The 26,836-nt window shown below is 49.1% G+C and overlaps 10 protein-coding genes across 10 annotated transcripts; 3 read left to right on the top strand and 7 right to left on the bottom strand.

Moving 5' to 3' along the window:
* Window positions 1-1,552: 1,552 nt before the first annotated feature.
* On the bottom strand, window positions 1,553-2,717 carry N7457_007711 (uncharacterized protein; the record flags this gene model as incomplete). The annotated part of the gene is made up of 4 exons (XM_057178754.1): window positions 1,553-2,306; window positions 2,360-2,432; window positions 2,488-2,501; window positions 2,551-2,717. The coding sequence occupies 4 exons, from the start codon at window positions 2,715-2,717 to the stop codon at window positions 1,553-1,555; spliced, it is 1,008 nt and encodes a 335-aa protein (XP_057027140.1).
* Window positions 2,718-2,953: 236 nt separating this feature from the next.
* On the bottom strand, window positions 2,954-5,258 carry N7457_007710 (glycerol-3-phosphate dehydrogenase GUT2; the record flags this gene model as incomplete). The annotated part of the gene is made up of 4 exons (XM_057178753.1): window positions 2,954-3,027; window positions 3,089-4,417; window positions 4,470-4,729; window positions 4,828-5,258. 4 exons carry the CDS (start codon window positions 5,256-5,258, stop codon window positions 2,954-2,956), a joined length of 2,094 nt encoding a protein of 697 aa, XP_057027139.1.
* A 2,112-nt stretch (window positions 5,259-7,370) lies between these two features.
* On the top strand, window positions 7,371-9,114 carry N7457_007709 (cytochrome P450; the record flags this gene model as incomplete). Its single annotated transcript, XM_057178752.1, has 4 exons — window positions 7,371-7,739; window positions 7,812-8,569; window positions 8,632-8,750; window positions 8,807-9,114. 4 exons carry the CDS (start codon window positions 7,371-7,373, stop codon window positions 9,112-9,114), a joined length of 1,554 nt encoding a protein of 517 aa, XP_057027138.1.
* A 731-nt stretch (window positions 9,115-9,845) lies between these two features.
* N7457_007708 (uncharacterized protein) lies at window positions 9,846-10,235 on the bottom strand (the record flags this gene model as incomplete). The annotated part of the gene is made up of 1 exon (XM_057178751.1): window positions 9,846-10,235. The coding sequence occupies one exon, from the start codon at window positions 10,233-10,235 to the stop codon at window positions 9,846-9,848; it is 390 nt and encodes a 129-aa protein (XP_057027137.1).
* A 1,501-nt stretch (window positions 10,236-11,736) lies between these two features.
* Window positions 11,737-12,283, bottom strand: N7457_007707 (DASH complex subunit DAD2; the record flags this gene model as incomplete). Its single annotated transcript, XM_057178750.1, has 3 exons — window positions 11,737-11,870; window positions 11,936-11,995; window positions 12,049-12,283. The coding sequence occupies 3 exons, from the start codon at window positions 12,281-12,283 to the stop codon at window positions 11,737-11,739; spliced, it is 429 nt and encodes a 142-aa protein (XP_057027136.1).
* A 378-nt stretch (window positions 12,284-12,661) lies between these two features.
* N7457_007706 (shugoshin family protein) lies at window positions 12,662-14,769 on the top strand (the record flags this gene model as incomplete). The annotated part of the gene is made up of 5 exons (XM_057178749.1): window positions 12,662-12,710; window positions 12,785-13,199; window positions 13,253-13,404; window positions 13,512-13,784; window positions 13,844-14,769. The coding sequence occupies 5 exons, from the start codon at window positions 12,662-12,664 to the stop codon at window positions 14,767-14,769; spliced, it is 1,815 nt and encodes a 604-aa protein (XP_057027135.1).
* Window positions 14,770-15,296: 527 nt separating this feature from the next.
* N7457_007705 (PPP1R11/YPI1 family protein) lies at window positions 15,297-15,890 on the bottom strand (the record flags this gene model as incomplete). The annotated part of the gene is made up of 2 exons (XM_057178748.1): window positions 15,297-15,607; window positions 15,680-15,890. 2 exons carry the CDS (start codon window positions 15,888-15,890, stop codon window positions 15,297-15,299), a joined length of 522 nt encoding a protein of 173 aa, XP_057027134.1.
* Window positions 15,891-16,641: 751 nt separating this feature from the next.
* Window positions 16,642-20,544, bottom strand: N7457_007704 (exportin CRM1; the record flags this gene model as incomplete). The annotated part of the gene is made up of 11 exons (XM_057178747.1): window positions 16,642-16,882; window positions 16,941-17,112; window positions 17,171-17,549; window positions 17,663-17,892; window positions 17,948-18,221; window positions 18,311-19,189; window positions 19,270-19,982; window positions 20,054-20,125; window positions 20,198-20,270; window positions 20,335-20,364; window positions 20,479-20,544. 11 exons carry the CDS (start codon window positions 20,542-20,544, stop codon window positions 16,642-16,644), a joined length of 3,129 nt encoding a protein of 1,042 aa, XP_057027133.1.
* A 1,971-nt stretch (window positions 20,545-22,515) lies between these two features.
* On the top strand, window positions 22,516-24,649 carry N7457_007703 (uncharacterized protein; the record flags this gene model as incomplete). The annotated part of the gene is made up of 3 exons (XM_057178746.1): window positions 22,516-23,229; window positions 23,277-23,307; window positions 23,403-24,649. The coding sequence occupies 3 exons, from the start codon at window positions 22,516-22,518 to the stop codon at window positions 24,647-24,649; spliced, it is 1,992 nt and encodes a 663-aa protein (XP_057027132.1).
* A 644-nt stretch (window positions 24,650-25,293) lies between these two features.
* Window positions 25,294-26,503, bottom strand: N7457_007702 (porphobilinogen synthase HEM2; the record flags this gene model as incomplete). Its single annotated transcript, XM_057178745.1, has 3 exons — window positions 25,294-26,067; window positions 26,097-26,195; window positions 26,273-26,503. The coding sequence occupies 3 exons, from the start codon at window positions 26,501-26,503 to the stop codon at window positions 25,294-25,296; spliced, it is 1,104 nt and encodes a 367-aa protein (XP_057027131.1).
* Between the last annotated feature and the right edge of the window lie 333 nt (window positions 26,504-26,836).

Below are 26,836 nucleotides of genomic sequence, written 5' to 3'. Positions count from 1 at the left end.
GTGGCGACGGTATGCATGTATGCCTTGCCATTGTCTATTCCATTTATTTATTTATTGATTCTGATTTTTATTTTCCCTGTGACCGTTTTGTGCACAGGGAATAACGGCTGGTCCTGATCCCTGTCTTGATTGGGACACAATACATGCGTCGGGCTTCTACGATGCATGCGAAATGAGGGGAATCCACTTTATGGGGTTTCGGCTAAAACATATATAATGATAATCATTTAGAAGGTTGGAATCGGATATTATCCACATTCGAGGGTTCAGTGTAGCTCTCTCTCTCTCTCTTTCTCTTTCTCCTCGTGTACGGAGTACTCCGTTGGAAGCTCCGGGATTTGCTATATATCCCACTTCTTCGACTTGTTATGTTTCATATTGAATGTGATGACCCAGGTATCTCCTTTTCTTCTTTCATTCTTCTGTGCTTCCTATCCAAGGGATTAATTTACTGCCAAAATTCGTGGTGTCACCATCCGTGTGACAATTGGGGCAAATCTCCGGGATACCCCCAAGGTACAAGCGCGCTGCGAGTCATTCATTAGTGCTGCGCCTGTACCAGCCATGTACCAGTAGTGTATACTTCCATGTTACCTGCATGGCCACTAGGGTCAAAGTAGATGTACGGAGTACCTGAGGCCGGACCTCGGATGTAAGACGGTAATTCTTCTTCACAGGGCTTCTAGTCTGATTCTTTCTCCGCGCCAATGATCTTCGCTGTCACAACGGTGTCTATTGCCTCCGCATACTTTACTAACATCTACTCACTGGCCACATCTTTATTGCACCTGGAGAACCCAATTTATTCATATATAAAATCCAGCGTTATGCGCTGAATGGCTCTCTGCGTCCCACCTGCAACCACCCATGATGCCGTGCCCCAAGTATTATTATGCTTTCCACTCTCCATGGGAATGTCTGTCTTTCTTCTCTTTCCTTTTCCCCTTCCCTCCCTCTTTTTTCCCTTTTTTTGGAGTCATGGCCGTGGGAGTACCTCAATAAACGGAGTTATCGGCACATGAGAAGCTGCCTCCCCCGACTCCCTCGCGAAGGTTGTGAAAGATCGACCGAACAGACGAATACAACCCGACAATACACTAATAGCATAAGTTCAGTGGGCCAGTCAATGATGGTAGAGGGCAACTCACAATGAGAAATCCAAGAAACACCAAAAGGATATTGATACAGAACAGAAGCTTCTGTCGCCAGGTCAGGAACCAACAGCTCCGATTCAGATATAGCCAAAACAACCCAGGGAGACCAAATGAAAACCAACTGGCAAACAACGAGCTCTTGTTGAAAGGGTCAGTATTCCTTACGAGTCTGGGGGGGAAATTGGATAGGCAAAACAAACCGCAAGCCCTAGCACATCGTTAAAAACCGGGATTCCCTCGGCGATGATCCACGACAAGATCCAAAGGGCCGCACAAATCACGGTCCAAACCAATCGCGCCAGAAATGACTGGCTATGCATGGAGTTGGTGCCTCTGCAAACACGGACATAAATGAACTTGACAGCGACATGGGCATTAACCACACCCCCGATGAGAATCTATTCAGTGCTCAGCCCATGCTCTGAAGAGAAGAAGAACTCACGGGGAAGGGTACCTACTGTGGGTGTTGCAATGGCATAGGAAATCTTGCGGAACAATGTCCCCGCGGAATTGAGAGCAGGCGAGTTGACAGTTGGTCCAACATATGCATATATCACAATAGCCGCCACCGTATACAAAACCATTTCACTCATTTGCAGAAGCGCTAGAGCCTTCGGGAAGTCTTTGAGTTCCCTGAGTTCAGAGAAGAGGGTGAAGAAGGCAACATGGCCTGCGTATGCAAATATGACATTTGCAATAGCAAGACACGCATCATGTACTTTGGGCGGGGATGAAAATGCTGGGACATACACTGGCCCCTGCTTAGCAAGGGTGACACCAATCATACCAGTGAGTACCGCTCCAACAATACTGACAAAGCTCACAGAGGAGATGTGAGAAAGCTTCTCAAGCCGCCGTGGTAATGTCAACATGAACGAGGCAAGTAACCCGACAACCGAAAAAACGACGGTGCAGGAGGCATGGTCTGTGAGGACATTCATCATGATTGAAAAAGTGAGAACATGGCTACCCATAACCAGCACAAAAAAGACAAGCTGAGCCACATCTAATGTACTCCGTCCAATCCGCCCCAGCAGAAGATCACCAGCATCGGCCATGCTGTGAACTTGCACATGGCGACATTTGAATTGCCCAATAGTATATGCAGTATACGTCGAGATGACCCCAACTCCGAGAATGGCCAGGATGCCGCTGGACGAAAAAGTTAGCTCCCCTTTTGCAGTTGACCGGAGTGTGGCTCATACGGAACAAGACCTAGCACCGCAAGCGCCTTGGGCAGCGCGAGGATCCCCAATGAGATAGTCTCTGCGATCATGACTGATCGTGTCAGTCCAAGAAAGGTTCCTATCTAGGCTGCAATGAAAAGACTTACTCATGCCGGCTTGCCTGTGGAATGGATGAGCTTCTCTCTATGATGGAAAAGTGGAACACTTACCACCACGCCATAGTCTTGTACTTTACACCAGCCTGGCTTTCATCTCCAAAGGGATCTTGTTCCTCCACGGACTCTAACTTCTGTATGGGATCTGAAGCCTGCGGGCCCAGGTTGCGCTTTTCAGAGCCAGGTGATGGCGGACCAACGTCAAACTGATCTGGCTTCATGATGTGTATGGGGGGAGGGGTGGTGATAAAAGGAATTGCGGGAAGTTGAGATTACAATGGGCTGTCATTTGTGGTCGCGCTTTCCGTATGCGAAAGGGTGTTATTAGAGAAGGATCATGTTAAGACGTAAGCCTTCTCGGGGCTCTTCTAGGGTGCGAACGACGGTAAGAGATAATAACCAAATAGGAATCAACGCTTCTATTTATACAAGGCCAGTCTATATATACCACTTGAGTTTATTTGGCTGCGACTGCCTCGGGAGATGGAGTACTGGCACGCACGTCACTCTCGATCATGTCCGCAGGAGGTTCTAGAAAGGTCAGTACTGTGATCCAATAAGGCGAAGTTATATATGTAACTTGGAAACATACCATTTCGGGAGAATGTCGCACGCTCGCTATCATCGACATGCTTGACACGACCGTTCTGGACATCATGGCGTGAAAGACCCATGAAACTCTTGGGTAGACCCATGGATGACAGATAAGTCAAGGAATCCTTCCACTCGAGATCTTTGCGAGCGGTGGTCCACTCCAATTCCTCACCCATGAGATCAATGACACTGGGAAGGGATTCGAGAGCCGCCTCGGCGTTCAGGAACGCCAGACGGGTGCGACGGGCAATCACATCAACGGCAGTCTGAGCGTACTCGTGGCGGACGGCATAGCGAACTTCGCCATCAATGAAGGGGTACATGGGGGAAATGCGACACCCGCGCACAGGGAAACGTTCGCTGGTGGGGGAGGACAGAGCAGCGACTTGCCATGATCTGTCACCGTATGACTCTGTGAGGTGCTTGGCCACGTCGGTCTCAAGACCAAAGTGCTGGATAAGGTTGATGAAAAGGGTCTTGGAGAAACCGTGGGCACCAATGAGGCGAACCTGGTGAGTCTGGCAGGTGCCGTCGAGAGCGGCACCATCAGCCACCAGTCCACTGCCACCGACACCACTGATATCCGGAAGGCTAGTCAAGTGGCGGGGTTTGAGTTTGAACACGTCGATCGCCTCATCGACGGCTTCCTCGGCCATCTGGCGGTAAGTAGTCCACTTGCCACCGGCGCATGTCAACAGTCCAGACTGAGAGACGGTCACCAGGTGGTTGCGGACCAGAGCCTCGGAGTTCTTCACTTTGGGATCGCGCACCAAGGGCCGAATACCGGACCAAGCAGCAAGGACATCGCTTCGATCAACGGTGATATCTGGCGCGATGTAGCCACGGATCTCCGAGAGAATCCAGTTGATATCCTTCTCGGTTGGCTGGGGCTGAGCCTCAATTTCACAAGGTTGGTCCGTGGTACCAGCAATGGTGTTACCCTGCCATGGCAGGAAGAAGATCACACGTCCGTCCGAAGTCGAAGGGTCAATCAGACCCATATTTGAGGGGCTGAAGTAGCCAGGCAGGATAATGTGGACACCGGCACTGGGGGCAACAATCTCCTTGACATCAGGCTCATCCATCTTTCGGATAGAATCAGAGAAGGGACCGGTGGCGTTGATAATACCCTTGGCGCGAATATTGAACTCTTGGGAAACCTTGCCATCCTTCTCTGTGACGATGTCCTTGGCGCGCGCACCGCACAGCTTGCCGGACGCGTCCTTGTTCAGCCCAGTGACTTCCAAGTGGTTCACGACAGTAGTTCCGTAGAGCGCAGCAGTCATAGCGAGGGATACGTTCATGCGGGAATCGTTGTGTGCACCGTCTTGCGGAATTAGCCAAAGACATAGATATGAAGATCGGCATTCGCTACTCACCGTAGTAAACCATTGCTCCAATAATGTTGTCGCGCTTCAGCATGGGGAACGCGTCAATGGCCTTGCTCTTGGTCAAGAAGTAGGAGGTTTCGATGCCCTCGGAACCAGCCAGGAAGTCATAAGCTTTGGTGCCCGCCCAGAAATAGGGAGCCTGCCACCATTTCTGAACAGGCACCATAATTGGCAGCCATGATGAGAGATGAGGCGCCGTGTTCAAGAAATATTTGCGTTCTCTGAGAGCTTCCTTGACCAGTGCATATCTGCGATGCGATTGTCAGACCAAATACGCCGGGGATGCGATCATTTTGGTATCCAAAATTGCCCGTGTGAGTGGAGGGGGAGGGGGAGGGGAGCTGACTGATTGTAATCCAATTCCCACACGGCCTTTTCGAGATAACGGACACCGCCATGTACCAGCTTGGTACTCTTACTACTAGTACCCGAGCTGAAATCATCTCTCTCCACCACGGCGACCTTGAGGCCTCGGGTGGCAGCATCTAGTGCGATACCAGATCCTGTGGCACCGCCACCAATGACGAGCAAATCATATTCCTCCTCCTCGTTACTGCGCTTAAGATCCTGAATCTGTTCGAGGCGGGACTTAATTAAAGGGAAACTGGGCGGGACCAGTTTGCCTTCACGGTAACCTGGCGGGGGAACGGCGGGGCCCTCGAGACCGGGGATATTGCGTGGACGGTAAGAAATATAGAGAACACCAGCTCCTGCAGCGGCTGCCGCTGATGTGTAGAGGAGAGGTCTCAGGAGCTTGCGCGAGTGTCGAGCGGCCATTATGTGGTTCTCCGAATGTACGGTGCTTTATGCGTTCAAATGATGCAATATGCAATTCTTCGGGAATATGTGCTGATCAAGATGAGGATGAGGGAAGATTCGAAGATGTTTCCAAGAGGGAGAAAGTTGAAGGGAGGCAAAAGGCGGGAAGAGCATCACAACGTTTTAAAAATAAAATGCCAGTCCAATTCCTAAAGCATAATTCCATCTACAAAAGGCAAGATTCGCGATCCATCTCCCAGGCCAGGTACCAAATACCTGATCGCTACACCTTCCACTCCGAATCCAGGGGGGTCACGAGTACAACGGAGCTCTGCGTCATGGGCGCAAGGCAGCTCACCATTGGAGGAGCTTGGCAAAGGTGGAGAGATGATGCCCATGCGCTTCTTCGTTCTTCATTCTCCCACCAATCACTGCCTCGGCTGAGACTCTCCCCGGGTCTCGACTCCGATACACATGACGCGAAGAGATTTCCTGCTTTTCTATGATCTACTCCGTAGTAGATATCACCGTCTACGCAGATATTACATCTTGCATCCAGGGCGTAATGTCTCGGGATGCCGAGGTTCCATCCCATTCCCGATGCTCCTTTTTTGGGGGGGGGGGTTGGTTTTCTTTGCTTTTTCTCTCTCCCCCCCTCCTCTTTTTACTTTTTTTTTCACTTATTTTTTTACTTTGTTCTTTATATCGCAGATCTATCTACTCCGTACAAGGGTCTGGACTCGATCAATCTCTTCGTGGCCACCTGACTGAGGGGCTGAACAACGGACCATTCACCGACTGCCATATCGCCCCAGCCGGCCCAGGGGCCCCGTTCTCAACACCTTGTTTGGATCTCCACTTCGGGAGGTTTGGCGTTCACATTGTTTTTTCTTGTTTTCTCTTTTTTTCTTTCTTTTGAATTGAGTTCCCCACTCTTCCAAGCCCTTTTGGATTCCGGTTTTACAAGGAATGTCATCAACCGGTGGGGTCCTCATCGTACGGAGTAATTGGATTCCGGTCCTCTCAACTTGGCAAAGTTGTCTCTTGAGCCTCTTCTTTCTAGAAGGTCTTAAAGGGGGAATGCGAGTGGATAGGATCGTCACTAGCCCCTTTATCAACAGGGTGGTCGAGACCATGCTCTGGACTACTGGGTCTAACCATCCTAACAAACTAACAAACCTCTGATGGGGAGAAAGATACGACGTGTGCCGTACGGAGTACTCCGCAGTCCTTTGTAGATGAGTCTCCCTTTTATACTCCGTACGGAGTGTACAACACATATGGCTAGTCTATGACTCAACTTCACGCAAAGAAGATAGGGGTAATAACGAATTTGGAGACTTCATGGACGAGTCTCGTATGATTCATAGGGGAGAGAGACGAACACTTGGTGGAATAGGCCACGCTAATCGCCGATGGAATATAAAGGTTCTGGGAGACCCCAGATCAACGCAATTGATGGACATTTCGACTAGAATCAGTGGTGCCAGGGGCGGTTTCAGGACCGTCTGCTTTACACCCCCGTACATGACATTGATGATGAACCGGACATGGTTACTGGTAGCTGCCGGTCTATTCTCAGGGCGTCTCCTGCGGTCATCCAGTTGAAGATGTGAGAATGAAGGAAATTAAACAATCGAATCAGCACCTAAAACGCGATTTAACTTGCTTCACCATAGGGGTCCCCGTCGGAATATATACCACCTTGGAGCTTGCTCCGTCTGCAGGCCCCCTGATATCTTCAAATCATCGCAACCAAAACAGCGAAAATTCCAAAGTCTATCTCGGTAACCTCTCGAGTCCAACCTGGCAAAGGCCAATAAGATTGTTTCTAATCGGCGAGCGGAACAATTCCGTAGTGCGGAACACCTTCGGCTGCGCATATTCAAGCAGAGACCTAGGAGGACCTGGGGTAGTGTGGGGTAGAAGTATACCGAGACCAGATCGCGGCCTGAACGACGTTGGAATCACGGAAATGTTCCATTCGAGGAAGTATCCCTCGAACGACACTTGAAGTTCCACGCCTACTTATATTCCCTCCCGATCCTGATAAGTTTGCATTCATGATTATGCTCAAATGATTATATAGACTTCTAACCTGGACGAAGTCTATTCTACAATCACCCCACCATGGCCATCGCTGCTGTCCTATCCTCGCTACAAGGCAGCGTGATCGAATACCCATGGCACTCGTTAGCAGCTACAGCCATCCTCGTCCCCATCCTCTATGTTGTCATCAATGAATTCATTCGTTCAGCTGCCCGCGTCAAGGGCATGAAGGGTCCACGCGGATTGCCCTTGATTGGAAATTTAGCGCAAATTCGCACAAATGCTGCAGAGCAGTATCGTACCTGGTCGAAGACACACGGTCCCGTGTATCAGATCCAGCTGGGCAATATACCCATCGTCATTGTGAACTCTGCTGCATCGGCGAAGGTGCTTTTTGGTCAGAATGCACAGGCTTTGAGTTCCAGGCCTGAGACTTATACTTTCCATAAGGTTCGTTGTGATGCTGACTTCATATGTGACTAATCTTGTTTTGCGACTGATGCTGACGACCATCTCGCTTAGATTGTTTCCAACACGGCTGGCACGACCATTGGCACCTCGCCCTACAGTGATTCCCTCAAACGACGCAGAAAGGGTGCCGCGTCGGCTCTCAACCGCCCATCCGTCGAGACATATGTATCGCACCTGGATGTCGAGTCGAAAGCGTTTGTGGAAGAGCTATATCGATACGGAAAGCAGGGGAAAGCACCTGTCGATCCCATGCCCATGATTCAGCGTCTGAGTTTGAGTCTAGCTCTGACTCTGAACTGGGGGGTGCGCATTGCGTCACAGGAAGAGGAGTTGTTCGATGAAATCACGGAGGTGGAAGAAGAGATCAGCAGGTTCCGGAGTACAACGGGGAATCTGCAGGACTACATCCCTCTTCTGCGATTGAACCCCTTCAGTTCCAATTCGAAGAAAGCCGCGGAGATGAGAATCCGTCGTGATAAGTATCTCGGTGCGCTGAACCGTGACTTGGACGATCGTATGGCGAAGGGGACACATAAGCCCTGCATCCAGGCTAATGTCATTCTGGATAAGGAGGCCAAGCTGAACAGCGAAGAATTGACATCGATTAGCTTGACTATGCTGTCTGGCGGGCTTGATACTGTTACCACCTTGGTAGCGTGGAGTTTAGGGTTACTGGCTCAGCGCCCTGATATTCAGGACAGGGCCGCCAAGGCCATCCAGGAGATCTACGGCCAGGATGAGCCCATGTGTTCTGCTGATGACGACCAGAAATGTGCGTATATCGTCGCTTTGGTCAGGGAATGTCTTCGGTAAGCTCAGGTTCCACTCACAACGAGGGTTGATTCGACATTGCACTAACACGATACCCTAGGTTCTTTACTGTGTTGCGATTGGCACTGCCGCGCACCTCGATCAGGGATATCACATATAAGGGAATCGTCATCCCCAAGGGCACAGTGTTCTTTTTGAATGCGTGGGCTTGCAACATGGGTGAGTGGATTCGCCCGCAATAGGAATCATATCGAAGACAGATCTAATTCCCATAGACCCCGACGTGTGGACTGACCCGGATGAGTTCCGTCCCGAGCGTTGGCTCGAGCAGCCCGACGCACCTCTCTTCACCTACGGCCTGGGCTACCGAATGTGCGCTGGCTCGTTGCTAGCCAATCGCGAGCTCTACCTTGTCTTCATCCGCACACTCAACAGTTTCCGCCTCGAACCGCATGATAAAACAGACTGCCACCCGGTCCGGGGTAACTCGGATCCGACTAGCTTGGTGGCCATTCCTCACAAATATAAGGTCCGCTTTGTACCGAAGAATGAGAAGGCTCTGTCAAAGGTTCTTATGCAGTGAATGGTGCCACTTAGGCCTTGCTATCAAGTTGGGCGGGAAGGGACTGCCTAGATAGTGTCTGCACGGAGCCCAATTCGGTCGATATTGTGTATAGTGTATATTGCATGAGCTGGAGCTTATGGTTATGCTTACATTTCAGACTGTTGGCTCCATACACCTTTTGTGCTGTTGAGGCATCGTGGCAGCTCTGGTTACCCATCAATACTGCTTCCTCCGGTTGGGTGGTTAGCATCGGACACATTCCTAAGGGTATCCACCAGCACTGACGTGGGAAACCAATACGGCAAACCCGAATGAAGGTTGGGCTCTGGCAATGATCTTGCGGGAGACCATATCAGATGCTTGCTTTACATCGTCCGTAGGGTTCCAAAAAAAAAAAAGAAGTCATTATTCATAAGTCCAGTTTTGATGATAGGCAGTCTGGTAGATAACTAATTAGGTGAAGCATGTTGGCTAAGATCAAACTCCTTCCAATGATTGTGATATAACAGTCGAGGGGGTATAGGTTCATGAGAAAAATCAAATAGGACGGTATTGATCCAGTAAAACAAAAAGGTGAAAAGAGAGAAGTGTATCTTTTCCAACGTCAACGCCTGATCCCATCCCGATATATGCAAATTATTGTTCCACAGAGAGCAGCTTGCGGGCTGCATGCATTTGAGGGCCTCGACCATCATCCAGATGTAGGATAACGGGGCTCGAGGCGCAGAATTTTCGAGTTTGGGTTGATATCAGGTGGTAGTCATACGCCGTTTCAGATCGCGAACTTGATCGAAACAACTTGCATAATCACGCAATTCATCCTGAAGTCGGTGGGCCACATTGGACGGGTTGGATGTATTACTCTTCAGGGAAGAGAGTGAAGTTTGAGAAGAGGAGGCAAATAGGATTCGAGAGGGGTTGTGGGCATCGGCGCGAGCATTGACTGTCTCGGCGGCCTGGGCTTGGGCTTGCGTGGTCTCGGACCAATGCGTAGACGCTTCGCTCGATCTTCGTGATGACATTCCATCTTCCGATATCACGTCCAGCTCCGCTAGACGGCATGTTTGAGAGCAATAGGGAGCGCCCATAGTCTGTCGGTCACAGACCAGGCAGAAATCCAATGACCATTCAGTTGACATGGTTTGATGTATATCCAATGTGGGGAGGGGGGGTAGCAGAGAGAGATCAATGTTGACAGATTCTGAGAGTGTAGTGGTGTAAGGATTTGGGAGGTTGGGGGAGGCTGTGAGGATTGTATATAGAAGAGGAATTCGAAAAAAATCCAAATCCAAAAATCCAAAACAAGAGAGAAAGATGCAATGCAGCAGTCAAGAAGGCTAATATCACCTCATAAGTCTCCACTATTCATTGAAGTGTCACACAGCGATCATGCCACACACCACGCAATTGGAATGGGGAAAAGAGAGACTATAAAAAGAAAGGGAAAAAATCGAGAAGGCAATCGGCGATCAGCGATCAGCAATCAGCAATCAGCCATCAGCCAGAGAAAAGTACGGCAAAAGGACTAAACCATGTAGGTACAGGCAAATGCGGGGAAATCATGTCAAATTGAACTGGATCCACGTTGAAGAGAAACGACGCTTCGGGCGCTTAACATTTAAACCCGAATTGAGAACATCCACAGTATGATGCATATGAGGTACTGGGTACTCGAGGGACTTGGACCGCCGAGGTACCAGACCGAGCAAGAGATACAGTGAGATGGACTTGCAGCCCGAACCCCTTCCAAGTACTCGGTACTCACATGACAATTTCGTTTCGCCCTGCAGGAACCTCGAACCGGTAATCATCGCCCTGGTGCGATTCATTGGAACACCAGAGCGCCATTTCTTTTGGGCTCGCTCTTTTCCCCTTTGCATTTCCCTGTCTCGTGATGCCCTTGAGATCGTGACTCTCCTTGATTGCGGAGTTTTCTACGATGCTACTTTCGAACCCCCACGACGTAGCGAGGTAGCGAGGTACCCTCGCACGCCAATCACATCAGAATCCCGTCATCCAGTCGTATCTCACTTGTTTCAGCCCATCCAATTACTGTAGTACTTTGCATTATCTGTGCAGTAGCGCAGGACTTTCGAAAGCAACTAACATTGAGGGGATTAAATAACTCCAATCCCCAGCATTTGATTTGTCCGTCATTTCGAGATAATCGATTGTATTGCATGAAACTCAACGATTTCATGGGATTAGAACGGGTCACGCGAGAAATCAATGGATCCTAGTCAGTTGATTCTCCTAATATGCAATCTTCATGAACGAAAAGGGATCTGCGAAAACTGCCCAGGGAGACCCACATGATTGGTCGTTGGATCTTGGAGAAGGCTCTCTTCTCCGTCAAAAGATTCCCTTTCATGAGAGAATGGCGATTTCTGCATCACACTGTCATAAACCAAATCATAGACCATGATGGAGTCCCAATATGAAATCGCCGATTTTCTGGCCTGATGAAGATATGGGCAAGGGACCGAGCTGGGAGAAAATGACCAGGCTGGGATAGGTTGTAGGGAGTACCGGTAATACTCCAGCCACATGGATTTCGGATATGCCGAAGATGACATGAAAACTGTCCGAACGGGTGCCTGGCGTCAAAAGAAGTGAGACAGGTGCCATTGGTCAACTGATTCATTCGCCAGTCTTCTCACGTGGCTCAGCTGGAATGCGAACCAGCGTTGACGGCAAGCGAGGTTCTTTGCGCACATTCTCCACATTCTTGCTGTCTGACTCTGCCATAGGTTTGTGGAGTCCGCTTGCTGCTGCTATTACAAAATATCACTTAGTACTCCGGGCCGATCAACCCGTTTAATTTGGGGAAAGCACTTACTCGAGGCAAGGGTAATAGCTCTTAGCACGTTATCCCAATTGGAAAGCACGTATGCAACAGCTAGTCAACAGTTAGCGACCAGCCCGGTTGAATCACGGATCAGATAAGGCAACCTTCAGTTCCATCCTTCAGTGTGGAGACCTTATTCTCCAAAGCCTGCATCTGGATTGCCAATGTCCCACTCAGATCTCGTAGTTGCCGTAAGTTTTCCAGCTCAGCCTTTTTGGCTGCGATGCGGGCCGACAACGCCGAAGATTGTTGAGAGGATTGCGAACCACTGGGTTGGCGCATGGCAGATCCACCGGGGGCGCTTGGAAGCATCGAGGTTGGCCTTGAGGAGTATGCCATCGTGAGGAGATTCTAGCGACTGAATGAGAGATGAGAAAGACAATCGTTCATGGTCCCGCGTTCGTTGTTTGGGGTGCGGAGTACGTAGTATACTCTACTCAATTGCCCAGGTGCCCGACCGGACGCTGACTCATCATAACACCGCCCGAACGGGGCTAAACCCAAAGCGGACAAACATCAACAAGGGCTTTTGGCATCCAACGTTGTTTACCTTCTTGCTGTTTTCAAGATTGTACCCAATAATCCCATCTGCACCCACACAGCTACTTTTTGCTTTCTATGTAATCCGTGGACCATACCTCCCAAGTCTATTCCACCTACATACCAGGACTGTTTCCCGACCCATTACAGAGCGGTCGCTGACCCCCCACTTCCATGATGGCTCGGTTGAATGACTATGCTGCTCCTGCCGAGTCCATCGAAGCTTGTAAGCTTGCATATTCTACCAAGGCATCAACGATTCGAGATCTCAATTGACGCGTGACCTTATTTACTGTATAGTGAAGCGACGCTTTGTGCGACAAAACCGTGAGATCGCAAGAGTTAATTCCTTACAATCTCTTCGCATTCGCAGCCTAGAGTCGGAAGTCTCGCACCTGCTTTCAGAAAATGTATCGCTCCGAAAGCAGATTATTAATCTCACCCAGGAAACAGAAAGACTGGAAGCAGGGAAAATGCTGCACAATGGAATATACGATATCAAATCGAAGTTGGATGCCAAATTAGCCGAGTTGAACAGTTTGGCAACAGAATTGGGATCACTACCCCGAAAGGTAGGCAAACTGTGCAGTGAACAATTCGATCGACCAAAGCAGGCGGCAGAGTCGAGACCTCGGACTGAAGACACGAACGGAGGCGAAGATGGAAGGCTTCCTGCCATCGTTGAGGATAAATATTACCCGCGGCGGACTCTGGAGTAAGTACTATCACAATTCTTCAACTATGCCTAGTTGCTAACGCCTTCTTCAGGCCTCAGGAGATTGACAGCCTGGTCAACGATGACCACAGCACCCTGGGTTCCCCGCCACAGTTCAGCTTTATGGCAGAAGAAACAGATGCACTCATTGAACAATCAAGTCCATCACCACCAGAAACAACATTCAGCCGCCATATTGAAGACGGTGACCCAGAAGAACACGAATCATTCCTTCCTCCGACTCTTGAGACGCGCAAGAAGAAAAAAAGCCGAGCTTGATGATCGCGTCTGAAATTGGCTCGGCACCAATAGATCATCAACCAACCCCATCCACCGACCCAACTCCGCACGCAGGATCAGTTTCTATGAAGCGCAAATTTGTTCTCGAAGAAGATGACCGATTTGCGTCCAACCTCGACATTGATGATGACGAGTTTCAATTCACCCGGCCCAGCCAAGCCCCAAATAAGCCAACAAATCCATTTGAGGTTGTACACCGAGATCAGTCACCGATAAAGAGCCATGTTGAGGCGACAAGAGGATCAAACACACCTGTTCTTCCTATGCGAAAGGTTCTCGAACCAAGTATGTTCACATGTCTCATTCTGTCTCTACGCCTATTATTGTAGCTAACAACCGGACAGAGAGTGCAAATTCCAATTTAAGCTCCCCCAAGAAAGCCCGAATATCCTCAAATCAGAACCCGAAAGTCTTACAAAGGCCCAGCAAAAGCAACGAAAATACGAACTCGGCACAAAGGGACAAGGATGTTGAGAAGCTTAGTGACAAACCTGCCAGCCAAAAGCCACGAGTGTCTAAAGTTGCACCTTCAACCAAAGAAAAGCGCACCAGTCGCCCTACCCCTGTCCGGCTAGAAGAGCCAGTCTTACTCCAGCAAGCACTATCACCCTATCCAAATGCATTGAATACCGAGGAAGAATCCTCAGTTCGACCCTCCCGTCGTCGCGGCACTGTGGTCAGCTATGCAGAGCCTAACCTACGGGACAAGATGCGCCGGCCCACCAAGGAAATGATCGATGCAGTTGCACTCGGGTCACGAAGGTCTTCGAGTTTCCAGTCATGCCGGGCAAGTTTAGACGGCGGAGAAGACCAAGGCCATACACAGCCTCATAGCAGTTTATCTATTGATTTTACTCTTGCGGGGCAGGGCTCTAGATATACCAGGGATAATTCCTCAGAACAGTTGCTAGCAACAGTGTCTCGGAGAAAACGCAAGGTGTCGTCGACCACGAAGGACGGCAGCGATGCGGGGAGTTCAAGCTCTGGCCCCCAAAAAGAGATTGAGGAGAGCCTTGCAGACATCTCGGCCGAAGTATTCCAAGAATCATTCGGCGCGAAGCGACAAACTCGACGTCACTCATCAAACCCAAAAAGCACAACTGCAATCATGGCTCAATACGATGGGGATCAAGGTGAAACACAATCCCCAGTCGATGATTTCCCAGAACACGATGAGATACTTGGGCCGGGACCAAATGCGAAAATAGACAGCGGTCAAGTCAGGCGTGGCCAGCGTGTTGCTGCAAGGAGAAAAAGCATGATGGTATGATGTCCCCCATCTTCACCTGCAGAGACAGGATTTATTTGTCTATCCTTCACCTATGTACAACCATTATAGATCAGAGCGGACTGCAGTTTTGTTTCAGATACCCCCTCTGCCATCCCAATTTCATCAATATCATTTCATTGTCGTGTTTAGCCGGGTCCATTTGAAAAAGTAGGTAGGTCGAGTAACCCTTTTTGGGGATTATTTGACCGTACCGTCCCATGCAACGCGCCATCAATGCAGTTGGCATGCCTGTGGCTCTAGCCCCTTGAGTGCGTCATCATACCTTGCTATGCCGTCGCAAATGTCACCAACCAGGATGTTTTTGTGCCCGCGTCATAGAATTTCATACAGACCCGCATAGACAAAGACCCTGTCGCCACGGATGCAGAATGTACAACCTGTGCCGATGATGTTCGTATGGCCATGTATCCAACGCAAGCCCGAGCCTAGGCCTCTCGGAACTCTCTCTGTTCGTCTCATTGTCTTGCCTTGCCTACCCATTCAGTAAACCCCACCCAAGCACCAGATCAAGTACCCCGCGGGTGATTCTGACTCTGATTCTTCGACGCTTTCGGCATCTTTTCGTACGCATTTGGACTTGGCTTTCTCCGCCTACGTTTCGGCTTCGAGTCGTCGCCTTCAGAACAACACCCTTCATCATGGTGGGACGCGTGCTCGCCCTGCGGTTCACGCCCACGGTTGTGAGAGTTACGGGCCCGATCGGCTCGCGCGGAGTGCCAGTCATCTTCGCTGTCACTATCATTGTCGGAAGAGCTGGATGAGGACTCCTCGGAACTACTTTCTCCGACAGGTCGAGCTTTGTGATAGATGCAGCATACTAGTAGCTGTTAATGTTGTTGCCAATGCGGGAGATGAGTGGGACAGCTTAAATAAATGGAATCAATCATACCTTTCGAACTTTTTTTGCCCATACCTTCGTTGTCCACAACGTCTTCACTCCATCGGATTCGCCGAGAGGACGAGGTTTCTTCGCTGGTGTCGGGTGGCGCTTCTTCAGCCCGTAATCTGAGGGTCGCGGGGAGGCGGGTTGTTGATGAATCTCTAGACTCGGCGGTGATTTGGAGAGAACTTGATGCCACTGGCTGGCGTGTTCGAGACATTGTGATGGCAAGAGAATCAAGTGAGACGAAAAGAGAATCACTGTGAAGGCGCACTAGGGAACTTTTTCATTTCAGATGATGCAACTGATAAGAACTCACCGCCTTCGGGCGAGTGTGATACATATCAGGAGACAGGAGAGTAGAAGAGCCTTGGGAAACGGCGACAGGCCTTGAATAGTAGGACGGGGATATGACATATGAGATGTATCTATACACATACAGCTGTGCACTGTAGGTATTGTATGCAGACACAACGGGCGAGGGCTACATATGGAGTGATTTGGGTCAGCAAGGACACATGCTCTTCATCTACAATTAGAAAGCGGACTAGTCATTCGTTTTGAATTGGAAGATTTTTTTTTGATCATTTGACGTTAAAAGCTATCAAACAAGCTCGCACCTCGGAGATAGGCCGAGAAGTGCATGCGGACGAAACTGGCTAAACCGTTCTGTATAAAGCCTCGGATGCATCAACCTCGAAGAACCCGCTCAGAGAATGGGTCTATCTCACACGCCCGGTAAGTCCACCCAAAGCGAGGGGACAAGAGAAAACACAAAAGAATAAATTCACAGACATCTTTCGAGAGCAAAGCCTCCTAAGTTGCAGCGACACATGGCTTTCCATGATCTAGAGTTCATAGAAGGACCAGCCGTCAAGACCGTCATTCCTGGGGGTCAATCCTGATTCGCTCTCATGGCCCAAGCGATCAGTAGAGATGGCAACAAACTCGGAGCGCAGTTCTTCGTCCAGTCATAGTTCATCCTCTTGATCCATCTCCGATGGCTTCAACAGACCACCTACCTTCATGGCTCGGTCTCGCTCAGCAACTTGGGCATCACGTACGGCTTGTTCTCTTTCCTCTGCGTAAAGTTCCGCGTTGTCATCGGAAAACTCTTTCAAAGAGATCAAGAAATCACGGAGGTGAGTCTTGAACTTGTTCAAATCACCAGTGTACGCAAACAGCCCAAGGACAAACTGCTTGATCTGTGCTCTATTGGAAGTTGTCAGCATGAGATTGCATGGTCTCTTTTGGCATCGGGAGAGCTTACTCTTGGAGATTACTGAATGCGTTCTTGAGGAGATTGGCGATGTGCTCTTGTAGGAAATCTTTGTTCGAAGTTCCAGCTGGCGCTTGGTCGGCAGAATAGATGGGCTCCTGAATCTTGCCGGATTCCACGAAATAGAACATGCGCGACAGAAGCATGGCCTGGGATTTGAATCCTAAAAGTTCACACTGTAAGCTTTTCGCTTCGCGTGAGAGACCAAAGGGTTTACTTACCAGCCTTATGGTCACTGTCTGTAAGGACAAAGAACACATCCTGAAGAATTGGAACGTAGAACTCGCGGAAGAAAATGCTCGAGGTTTGTGGGTCGGTTTCGGCCATATTGTTCATCAACTCCAGGCACATTGTAAGACCGGTGTTCTCCACTTCGCGATTGTCATGTTTCGACGCCCACATGCATGAATCGATGACGAACTTGAACTGCGCGGCATCGAGCTTCAGAAGTGCCTGGAAGCAGTACAGATTGACCGCTTGAAGCAGTTTGAAGAACTCAACACGGTGCTCAGGATATTCATGGAAGTCTTTGTTGATCATCTCAAGAGTGCAGTTGAAAACGCTGTCCATGATTGCTGGAATTTTATCCTCCATTAGATTCTAAATTATGTGTTAGCAAGGCGCGAATATAAGATGTATTGGGCGACGTGATAAATGGTATAACCAACCATCCAGTCAGTGGAGGAGGGAAGAGAGGAAGAGAGGAAACATACGTGAAGCTTGTGAATAATTGTGGTCATAGCATTCAAGACCTCCGCCTCTCGTGCATCGGGAACATTTCGGGCATAATCAATCAAGACTGCCTCCATGAGCGGTGGCACCATGTTGGCATTAACCATCTCAAGTTCATCTGACTTGTCCACATAGGTATCAATGAGCTTCAGGATTTCTTTCTTGATAGTCCGAAGTCCTCGGACCTTAGGGGTTTTTGGTGCAATGGCTCCTGTTTACGTGTCAGTTGAACTCGGGTGTCCATCGGGGTAAGATGGGTTAATTACCGTCACTCGCAACAGCATCGTTAATGAGCTGACTGGCAGCACGGTACATGTTCAACATGTCGTGATAGATCCGGCCAATCTGTGAATAGAAGTAGGTACCAATCGAAGAGCAGGCTGCAACATTAGTTTTCATGATGTTTCCAACAATTTTGATGGTATTCGCGTCTTGGAGAACTGCCGGGTTTTGGTTTGCTTCTGCGATGATCTGATCCCAAGCGGTGTTGGGAAGCGCCATCAAGTTCTCAGTCAAGCGATCTTGGAGGCCCTTTTGACCCTGGGCCGAGATCATGTAGCCGCAAGCTTCATAGAAAGTATGAATTTGTTGGGGGAAAGGTCCATGGTGATCTTTCGCATGTTCCGGACAATTTCTTCGATGAAAGGTTCGTTTTCTCCAGGCTGAAGGGCCACGAAATGCCGTCTGCACTTATTGGCGATCTTGATGAAAGTATCACAAGCCATGTCTTGAACACCCTCGTGAGTCTCGTGCATGAACTCGAAAAGTTTGTTAACGACAGTCTTCAAGAACTTCCAGTGGGCCTTCAAGAACCGCGGATATTGTCCCACGATATACATGATATTACTTGCCACCACGGCTTTGTTGTCTTTTCCACGCTTCTGCTCTGTGAGGCCAAGAAGGTCCTTGATCACAGTGACCAGGAAACGCTTCTCGGTTTCCTCGTTCATAGCCCCAGAAATAGAACCGATCGCCCAACACAGCGTGTTGCAGTTTACCCACGACCATTCACTCCCATCAACCTGCTTAGCCAGTTTATCAATCATGATAGTTTCAGTATCGACCACATCAAGATGTGTGAGGTATACCAAGCATTCGCGTATCGTCTTGTAAAGCTGGATGGTGTCGCTTTCCTTGACGAACTCGCGCACGATTTCACCCTCATCGTTCTCGACAACCAATACCTCTTCTGGGCGGACCATCTTTTCGATCATCACGGTGCGAAGGTTTGTTAATACGGTCTCGTACTTGTGCTTGCGCAAGGGGTAGTTCGCAAGAGTAGTGGGGTTGGGCGCGCCGCCATTAGCCAGACCGCTAACACTCATGGATACGAGCGGGTTGATATCGGTGATTGGAAGTTGCTGCATCTCTTCATAAAGCTCCTGCACCAGCCTTGTCCAGTAGTCTAAGCAAATCTTGAACACCTCTCGGTCATCGATCTGGCTGACGCGAATCAAATAGAAATGTGCGTGCGTGAGATAATCTTGATTTGGCAACTTCTCGATGAGCTAGAAGGGGGGGAGAAGGGAAAAAGTCAGTAACAGAAAAGAGGTTAAGCTGGAAGGGGTAGTCAATAGTTCACACGTACATCTAGATGAGCGCTGAAGAAGCTCGAGAGGAACAAGGCCAGATTTGATACAAACTCCTGGTCTCTTCCATTGCTCATGGCATATGTTTGCTTCAAATCCAAGGACAGGGGAATGACATTGGAAACGGTGGTGAGCGTCTCTGTGAACATGTGCACCAAACGTTCGTCGTAGTTGTAAGGAGTGCCAATTTGCAAGCCCCCAATCTCAGTCAGACACTTCAAGGTCACATTTCGGAACTCGGGCTCACCGAGGAAACGGGTGAGGAGGGTGTTGATGATCGGTGTTTCGAAAATGTAGCCCAGCGGGATCCAGTTCAAAAATCGAAGAAGGGTTTCCAAAGTCGCTTTCACCAAGCTGGGCTGATTCGCAGTGTTGAGGACCTCGGAGCACAGTTGGAAGATAGATGCGAATTCCGAGGTCATGGATGTCTTCAAATTCCGTGCCTTTGCAGAGGTCATCTGATCTTGCGAGAAGTCGAAGACTTCCTCCGACAAAAGACGGAGGATAGTCATGTTGTTTTCGCAGATAGAGAGGCTGGCATGACAAGAAGAAATGATCTCATTAATGAATGTAGGCCAGTTGTGTGGCCATTCCTGCTTCAAAATGGAGACAAGGACAAGATTGAGCTTGTTCAATAGAGGGCGCTCCGCTTGGATTTTCTCTTCGGATTCGGAGTTCTCGAGAATGAATCTCACGATGAAATTACGGATTCCTATGAAAAACCATTTTAGTATAAGATGGGGGGAATAAAAAGAAATAACACGAAACCGCTATAGTTCTTACCCTGGCATTGCTCTCTTGGTAGAACCTTCCACCGGGTCATAATCACATTGTCCAAGACTTGAAGGGCAATGTCTATTTTGGTCAGTAAGGCTCTGCTAGATACTTGCGGACATATGAAAGGGTTCAAAAAGACTTGAAACACACATTTGGTTTGAAGGTATGATGCCTCTTGGAGGATGTTACCCACGGTGACCCAGGCATCAGGATTCTGCTTGAACTGAAGAGTACATAGACAATCAATTTCCGACTCCTAGTAAATTTCACAGGAACAGGGCGCTTACTTCTGTCAAAGTCTGTTGGGCTTGATATTGCTAGATACAGATAGATTGTCAGTGTTGCTGTCTCCAAAGCTTGACAGGTGGGGATGCAGATGGTGATATTGAAGTATGAATATCAAGCAGTTTGAAATAGATCGTCTAACGTACCAGGGCCCCTTTGCCTTCAAACAAGGCTCGGACCGTGTTGTCCAGCTCTTGTACTGAAATCGACATTCCGGCGCAGACTGGCGATGTCGCCTCTGATCACGGAAAGGAGCTCGAGACACGAGAGTCAAGGGCGGAGGCAGATGAAAGGTCACCTGGACAGGATATGGGGTGCCAGTGCGGCTGCAGGGCAGTATCAGATAGAGGGGAATGGGAAACAAGTGTGATCAGTGGGGTAGAGATCCTTTGGAGGGGTCGGAGTCAGCACGTTCTCAGGACGAGAGATGATTGGGCGGTGACAAAAAAGGGGGGCGCGGAATGGGTGCAGGTCCAGGCTTACGGAAATATGAAGGGAAAAAAACAACACGAAATTGGGGGTAAAAAAAGGAAGCTATCACAGACTCTGGCGGTGAGAGCGCGTTGATGTTTGACCTTGGAGTCCCAGGTCTCATCGGGTTCTTAGTCAGCATGAGCTCTACCCGCCGTTTACCCACGTCCAGCATCCACGGACCAGCTGACAGGTACGTAGATACCAATTGTACATACTACATACTACCTCATGCATTTCACAGTTTTATCTTTCGAGATATCTATATCAACCCATGTCCTATATACTCTGTCATATTGATCAAAGTGATTGTACTGGCCCTTGATGTAAGTTGGGCCAAATCACACTATATAGGTATCCCTTCTGTATTATGATACTATCTAGATTCACTTCCAAAGTTAGAAGGATACAGGACCAAGATATCCTCCGAAGCCTTGAAAAATGGGAATCAGGCCTATACCATATTATAGCTCGTCTAAATTGGCGGAAAGATAGTATCCGTGCCCAGCCGAGTAGTGATTTTAGTTTCTTGGTCCTAGCGCCGCGGCACGCTGCAGTCATCAATAATTCCCGAGATGGGCGCCAGATCCATGAAAAAAAAAAGAAGAAGAAGAAGAAGAAGGGGAAGAAAGAAGGAAAGCATATTCATAGTATGAGGAAGAGGGTAGGGTAGAGGATATACCACAGAACACCACGAGTAGATTAAAATGAAGGCAAACAGTTGGAACCCCTTTAAGCGCATAACCGCCATTATGCGCGGGCACCGCGGACACACCGCGTAGATACGGCGTACACGGGCGCCAATGGCGAATGTGGGCAAAAAGGAAATTGTGACTGGGAAAACGCGCGCGCAGGAAAGAGGAGTCCAAGATGGATGTCTCAGACCCGCGCCTCACTAGAACACGGCTGATCGCTTCTCCGATTGGTGCTGCGTGTGACGCCGTCATTGCCGATCGCGCGCCAACTTCCCCTTTCCCTCTTTTCCTCGAGTTTTGGGAGATTACTTCCTTTTTTTTTTCTTATTTTTTCCCTCTTTTTTTGTACTTTTCTGGATTGTCAGGGAGAGGGTCCTAGCTCGGTGTTTTCCCTTCTCTTATTAGCCTCTTTCCCCCCCCTCTCCTCTCCCCCTTTGCTTTTCTCTTCCCTTAGCTCTCTTCTGTCTTTGGCTTGTTTCTACTCTTGTTCTTTTTTGCTCTCTCTCTCCCCCCCTCCCTCTTTCTTCTCTTTACTTTTTGTTTTCCCGGGGGGAGGCTGCTTTTAAGACATCACTTGGCTTCCGCGCCTTTCAACATTCTGTTGTATTGTACTATTTATCTGTGATAATCTCCCGATCTCCTCGCCCCACCCGCGGGTGACTTGACTTGGCGCCATTCCCGCTCACAGCATTGCGAAGGGAAAATAATAAAAAAAAAAAAAAAAAAACAAAAAAAAGATCTTGCATTAAAAAGATCTTTTCTACTTTCATTGAAGCCGCTGTTCTGTTCTCTCTTGAAACTATCTCTCGGATTTGGGGGCTTTTTCTTGGCAATTGAGCTACAACACTGCATGTCGAACAATATACAACAATATACGACAATATACTCGGATAGTGTCTTGCGCCTTTCAATTTTCAATTTTCGACTTTCGACTTTCGACCCGGTGTAACATCACCCTTATTTCCATTGATATCGTGCAGCACATTTCTCGTGCTTTGGTTATTCATATCTTCTGCGATGACGGCCCTTGCTGCTGCACCCGTCATGAATGGTAGCCACGACTCTGGAACCGAAACGGGAACAGAGCACAGTCCCTCTCGTTTTACTGCAGTAAATGGGAAAGACACCATGGTGTCTGGGAATGTTCCAACCTCAAATTCCGTTACCGGAGAGCGTGCACCAACCCAGGAAAAAAACAGCTTAGATCCTAGTCAACGAGATGACCGGGAGGCTCTTGCCAATGATCAAGAGAAATGGTCACAACGATCTTCACCTGGTGGCTCTCACAACAAGAATAAGAGAAAGAGATCAGAGTCACGAGAGCAGGATTCTCCAAACCCCGAAGGCATGAACGCCTCCCGGAGCCCGGTGAGCCGTACTGCTGAAATCAACCAGTCCAATCCAAACGGCAGCATGCCAGGGTCGGTCTCTGAGGTGGAGCGTGGCAATCATTCCGCAACACCCTCTCATCGGTCCGAGGGCAATGATGCGGGCCAGACATCTGCTAATAGTCCCTGGTCGGAATATGATTCTCAGCTGATCACCCAGGCACAACGAGCCCAGCAAATCGATGCATCGGATGCACACTTGGTAGATGCCCTTCAGCGCGAAGCAGGCCAAGAAAGATCAACTGGCGCGAATCGCTCGACTCCCGGCGCTCAGCAGACATCCTCCCCGGGTTATGCTCCAGAACGACATAGCGCGGTGCAGGTTGCGCCAAAAAGAAAGCGCGTATTTAGTAACCGAACCAAGACAGGCTGTATGACCTGCCGCCGCAGGAAAAAAAGTGCGACGAGCAACATCCGGCATGTAAGTCTCTCTTATTTTGCGCCTTTATCTTTTTGTCAGAAATTATTCCCTGTGTCAATCCGACCCCAAGGACGGACATTAATAATGCATTGCAGGCAACAATTGTCTGCGTGGCGGCTTCTTGTGTGAAGGGTATTCATCCCGAAGCACCTGGCAGAAGCCATCTACTTCAAAAGCCCCGGTCCCTTTGCAATCGAAGGAGGGCTATTCAGATCTCAATGGCCCGTACATGCAAGAAACACCGCGGCACCAAGACCGGCAACCCAGCCTAGTAGAACATGTTGATGCGACAAAAATACGCCCCTTGGTGGTTGATGATAATGACCGCCCTGCTCAGCAATACAACACCAGTCCTACCAATACAGCATCCAATCATGTATGGTCAAAACAAGCCTGGCCAGGCGCTGGGCCCGGGCCCGGTACCAGTGCTGGTCATTCCCCGTACCCGTCTGAGCCCATGGCAAAAGTTGTTGATTACCGGGAAGTTCCGCCTATCCACGAGCTATCGCGGGAAGGGCGACCCAAACCTGACTATCCAGTCATCTCATCACTTCGAGATCTCGGACATGCATCTCATGCTAGATCCAATATGCCCCTGTTCCAGAATGGACCGGAGCAACGAACACTGCCTGCTGCGGCTGTGGATACCCATAGTCCCCAGGCGCAGGCTCGGATGGCCCTTAGCATTGAACATCAGCTCTCGGGCCGTAATGTCTCGGGTGACGAAACCGAGAAAGAAAAGATGATTAGAGGCAAACTTTACCGACCGTTTGATGTCCACCTCGTGGAGGAAAGGGATCGCTGCCGAGGCGCGCTTTGGAAATTCAATAACGCCTGCAACCCGCTTACTGGTGTCAGCTCGAAAGAACAAAATCGCCTTTTGAAGGAGGTCATTGTACCACCGGCAAGTTCGGTTGTCAATTCCCCGGCTGGAACCGGTACGACTCGTTCGGCCGGATCCATTGGTCAAGGAGTGGTTGTCGAAGCCCCTTTCACCTGCCACTATGGATACAACATCCATATTGGAGAAGATGTCATGATCTCAGAGAATTGCCTTTTTGTCGATGACTGTGTCATCCGCATTGGTGCTCACACATGGATAGGCCCCAACGTCAAAATTGTCACTTCAACTGCTCATCCCAACATGCAAGAGCGCAAGGGCTCGCAAAGTCGATACCAAGGTTGCCAGGTTATCATTGAAGAAGATTGTTACGTGGGCGCAGGATGCACTATCTACCCAGGCGTTCGTCTTTCTCGTGGCGTTTATGTGGCTCCAGGAGAAATTGTCAGATCGAACATTGCAGCTTACGGATTCCAGGGTAACAAACCAGGAATTATGTGAATGAAGTGACGTGTATGAATTTGCATGATGTGGAAGTGTCAAGTGACCTTCCGCTGCGAGTCTGGTCTACCAGAGTCTACAGGTCGGAAAGCAAAATTATGACTCCTATGGCTTTTCTTCTGGTTTGATGTGATGTGATGTGATGTGATTTGATTTGGTTTTTTTTTGTTTTTTGATATCCACTGTCGCTGACAAATGATTTCCCCTTGCACTTCCAAGGTTGTATGTTTTTAGCGTTCTGTGCTTTTTCTTTGGTGGATTAGGTGTTATCTTATGGCCGATGCATAACGAATTCCCCTACAACATGCATCTCATTACTACTCTGTAATATGAACCTTGCTAGAGACATATTCCAAAACTTAACGCTTGAAAGATCGGTTGCGATATCTTTGACGCCAAAAGAAGAAATTAATAATATTGTATCGAGGGGTAATCATTAACCCTAAGAAAAATGGAACATCATATCACATAAGGGGAATCTATCCAGTTTCAAATGGCATGTTCAATAAATCAGCCCGTCCTAGCATGGATATTGTCAGATGTTGAGAATGCAAGCCATGACAATCGCACGAACAATAGGTTGACATAAGAATTGCACTTTTGGGGTGGGGAAAAAGAGAGAGAACGGTGAGTTGAAAACACAACTAAAGCCAATCGAGGAATTCTGGAACGAAATAACTGATGACGATTCCAGCACCTGCTCTCAATATGCCTTCGGTGCTTTCAAATGCCATATCTTTGAGGTTGAAGACACCAGCCTTGGCAGCGGCATGGATCATTGCAAATTCACCACTAACTTGGTAAGCTGCCACTGGAAGATCAGGTGCTAAATCCTTGGCATCCCGGATGATATCGAGGTAGCTGCTGGCTGGCTTCACCATGATAATGTCGGCACCTTCGGCCATGTCTCTCTGTATCGCACGTCGGGCAAGACCACGGCCACCCGGAGGAAGTTGATAGCACCGGCGATCTCCGAATGAGGGACACGAGCCAGCCGCATCGCGGAACGGTCCATATAAACAGCCGCTAAATTTGGCACTGTAGGACATCAAAAGGACACGGTGTGCCACGCCGGCTTCAATCAACTTGAGCTTGATTGCCCGGATTCTTCCGTCATTCATGTCTGAGGGGGCCACGCAGTGAGCTCCAGCCGCTGCATAGGCAATAGCTACATCGGAGATCCGATCGACAGATTGCGCATTATCAAGGGTTCCATCTTCACGTAAAATACCACAATGGCCGTGCGACGTATATTCGCAGAGACACACATCAGTGGTGATGTAGAGTTGAGGGAAACGAGAACGAAGAAGACGAATAGCTTGGATCACAGGACCATCAGGGTCATCTGCGGCGGTCCCAAGCGCATCCTTAGCGGATGGATGGAGGGGAACACCAAACAGCATCACTGAACGTAGACCCTTTCGGACCAGGGGGCAAGAAAAGGGACCAAGCGGTTGATTCCGCGGCGGTATTGGTTAGGCAATGAAGGAATCAGCGTCTCTTCATCGGGGTTGTCGGTGACAAACAGGGGATAGATAAGCATATCCTATGAAGAAGGGTGTATTAGCAATTGGTTGCCAGCGTGATGTGTCTAATCGTCCAATATCATTAGGAAGAGCGAACCTTTGTCAATTGCCTATCGGCTTGCCATGCTCTGGTCAAGGGATGGCTATATCCAGAATGTAGCTGGCTGGAAACTTCGCCAGAGATGCTGACACTTGTTGCTGCGGTGCTTGTATACGACCGAGCGGTTGCGTGGGATCGATGAGATCGGGCATGAGAGATTTGCGAACTGCCATCATCAAGACGAGCATCGCGGAAGGCAATGTCAGAGACCAGGTTTGAGAATGACATTTTGGGATTCTCCAAAGAATAGAATGTACGTTGTACGAACAAGATCCAGAAGAAAGGTGGAATTTAATAGGGAAAGCCATAAGATGAATATCAACCACTCTGATTGGTTGACTAAGCCTTTTTTGCCCGGGGTTCCGCATTTTTGCCACTCCGATTATCCAGGGCTGCCGGATACCCGTCTTGCGGTCACCAATTAGATAGAGGAGTAGGTTGACCTACGGAGTACGGAATATATACTTTCTATAAATTTCCGATCTAATGGACAAGTGGCAAATCCGAGGCCATCCACAGAATGCACCGATCTACTCCGTACACTGGATTTGTGTTGCTTGT

Source organism: Penicillium paradoxum, assembly GCF_028828445.1.
Source record: "Penicillium paradoxum strain IBT 22861 chromosome Unknown utg000007l_segment0_segment0, whole genome shotgun sequence".
Lineage (NCBI taxonomy): Eukaryota > Fungi > Ascomycota > Eurotiomycetes > Eurotiales > Aspergillaceae > Penicillium > Penicillium paradoxum.
Note: the sequence above shows the minus strand (reverse complement) of the source record. Positions and strands in the feature narration are given on the sequence as shown.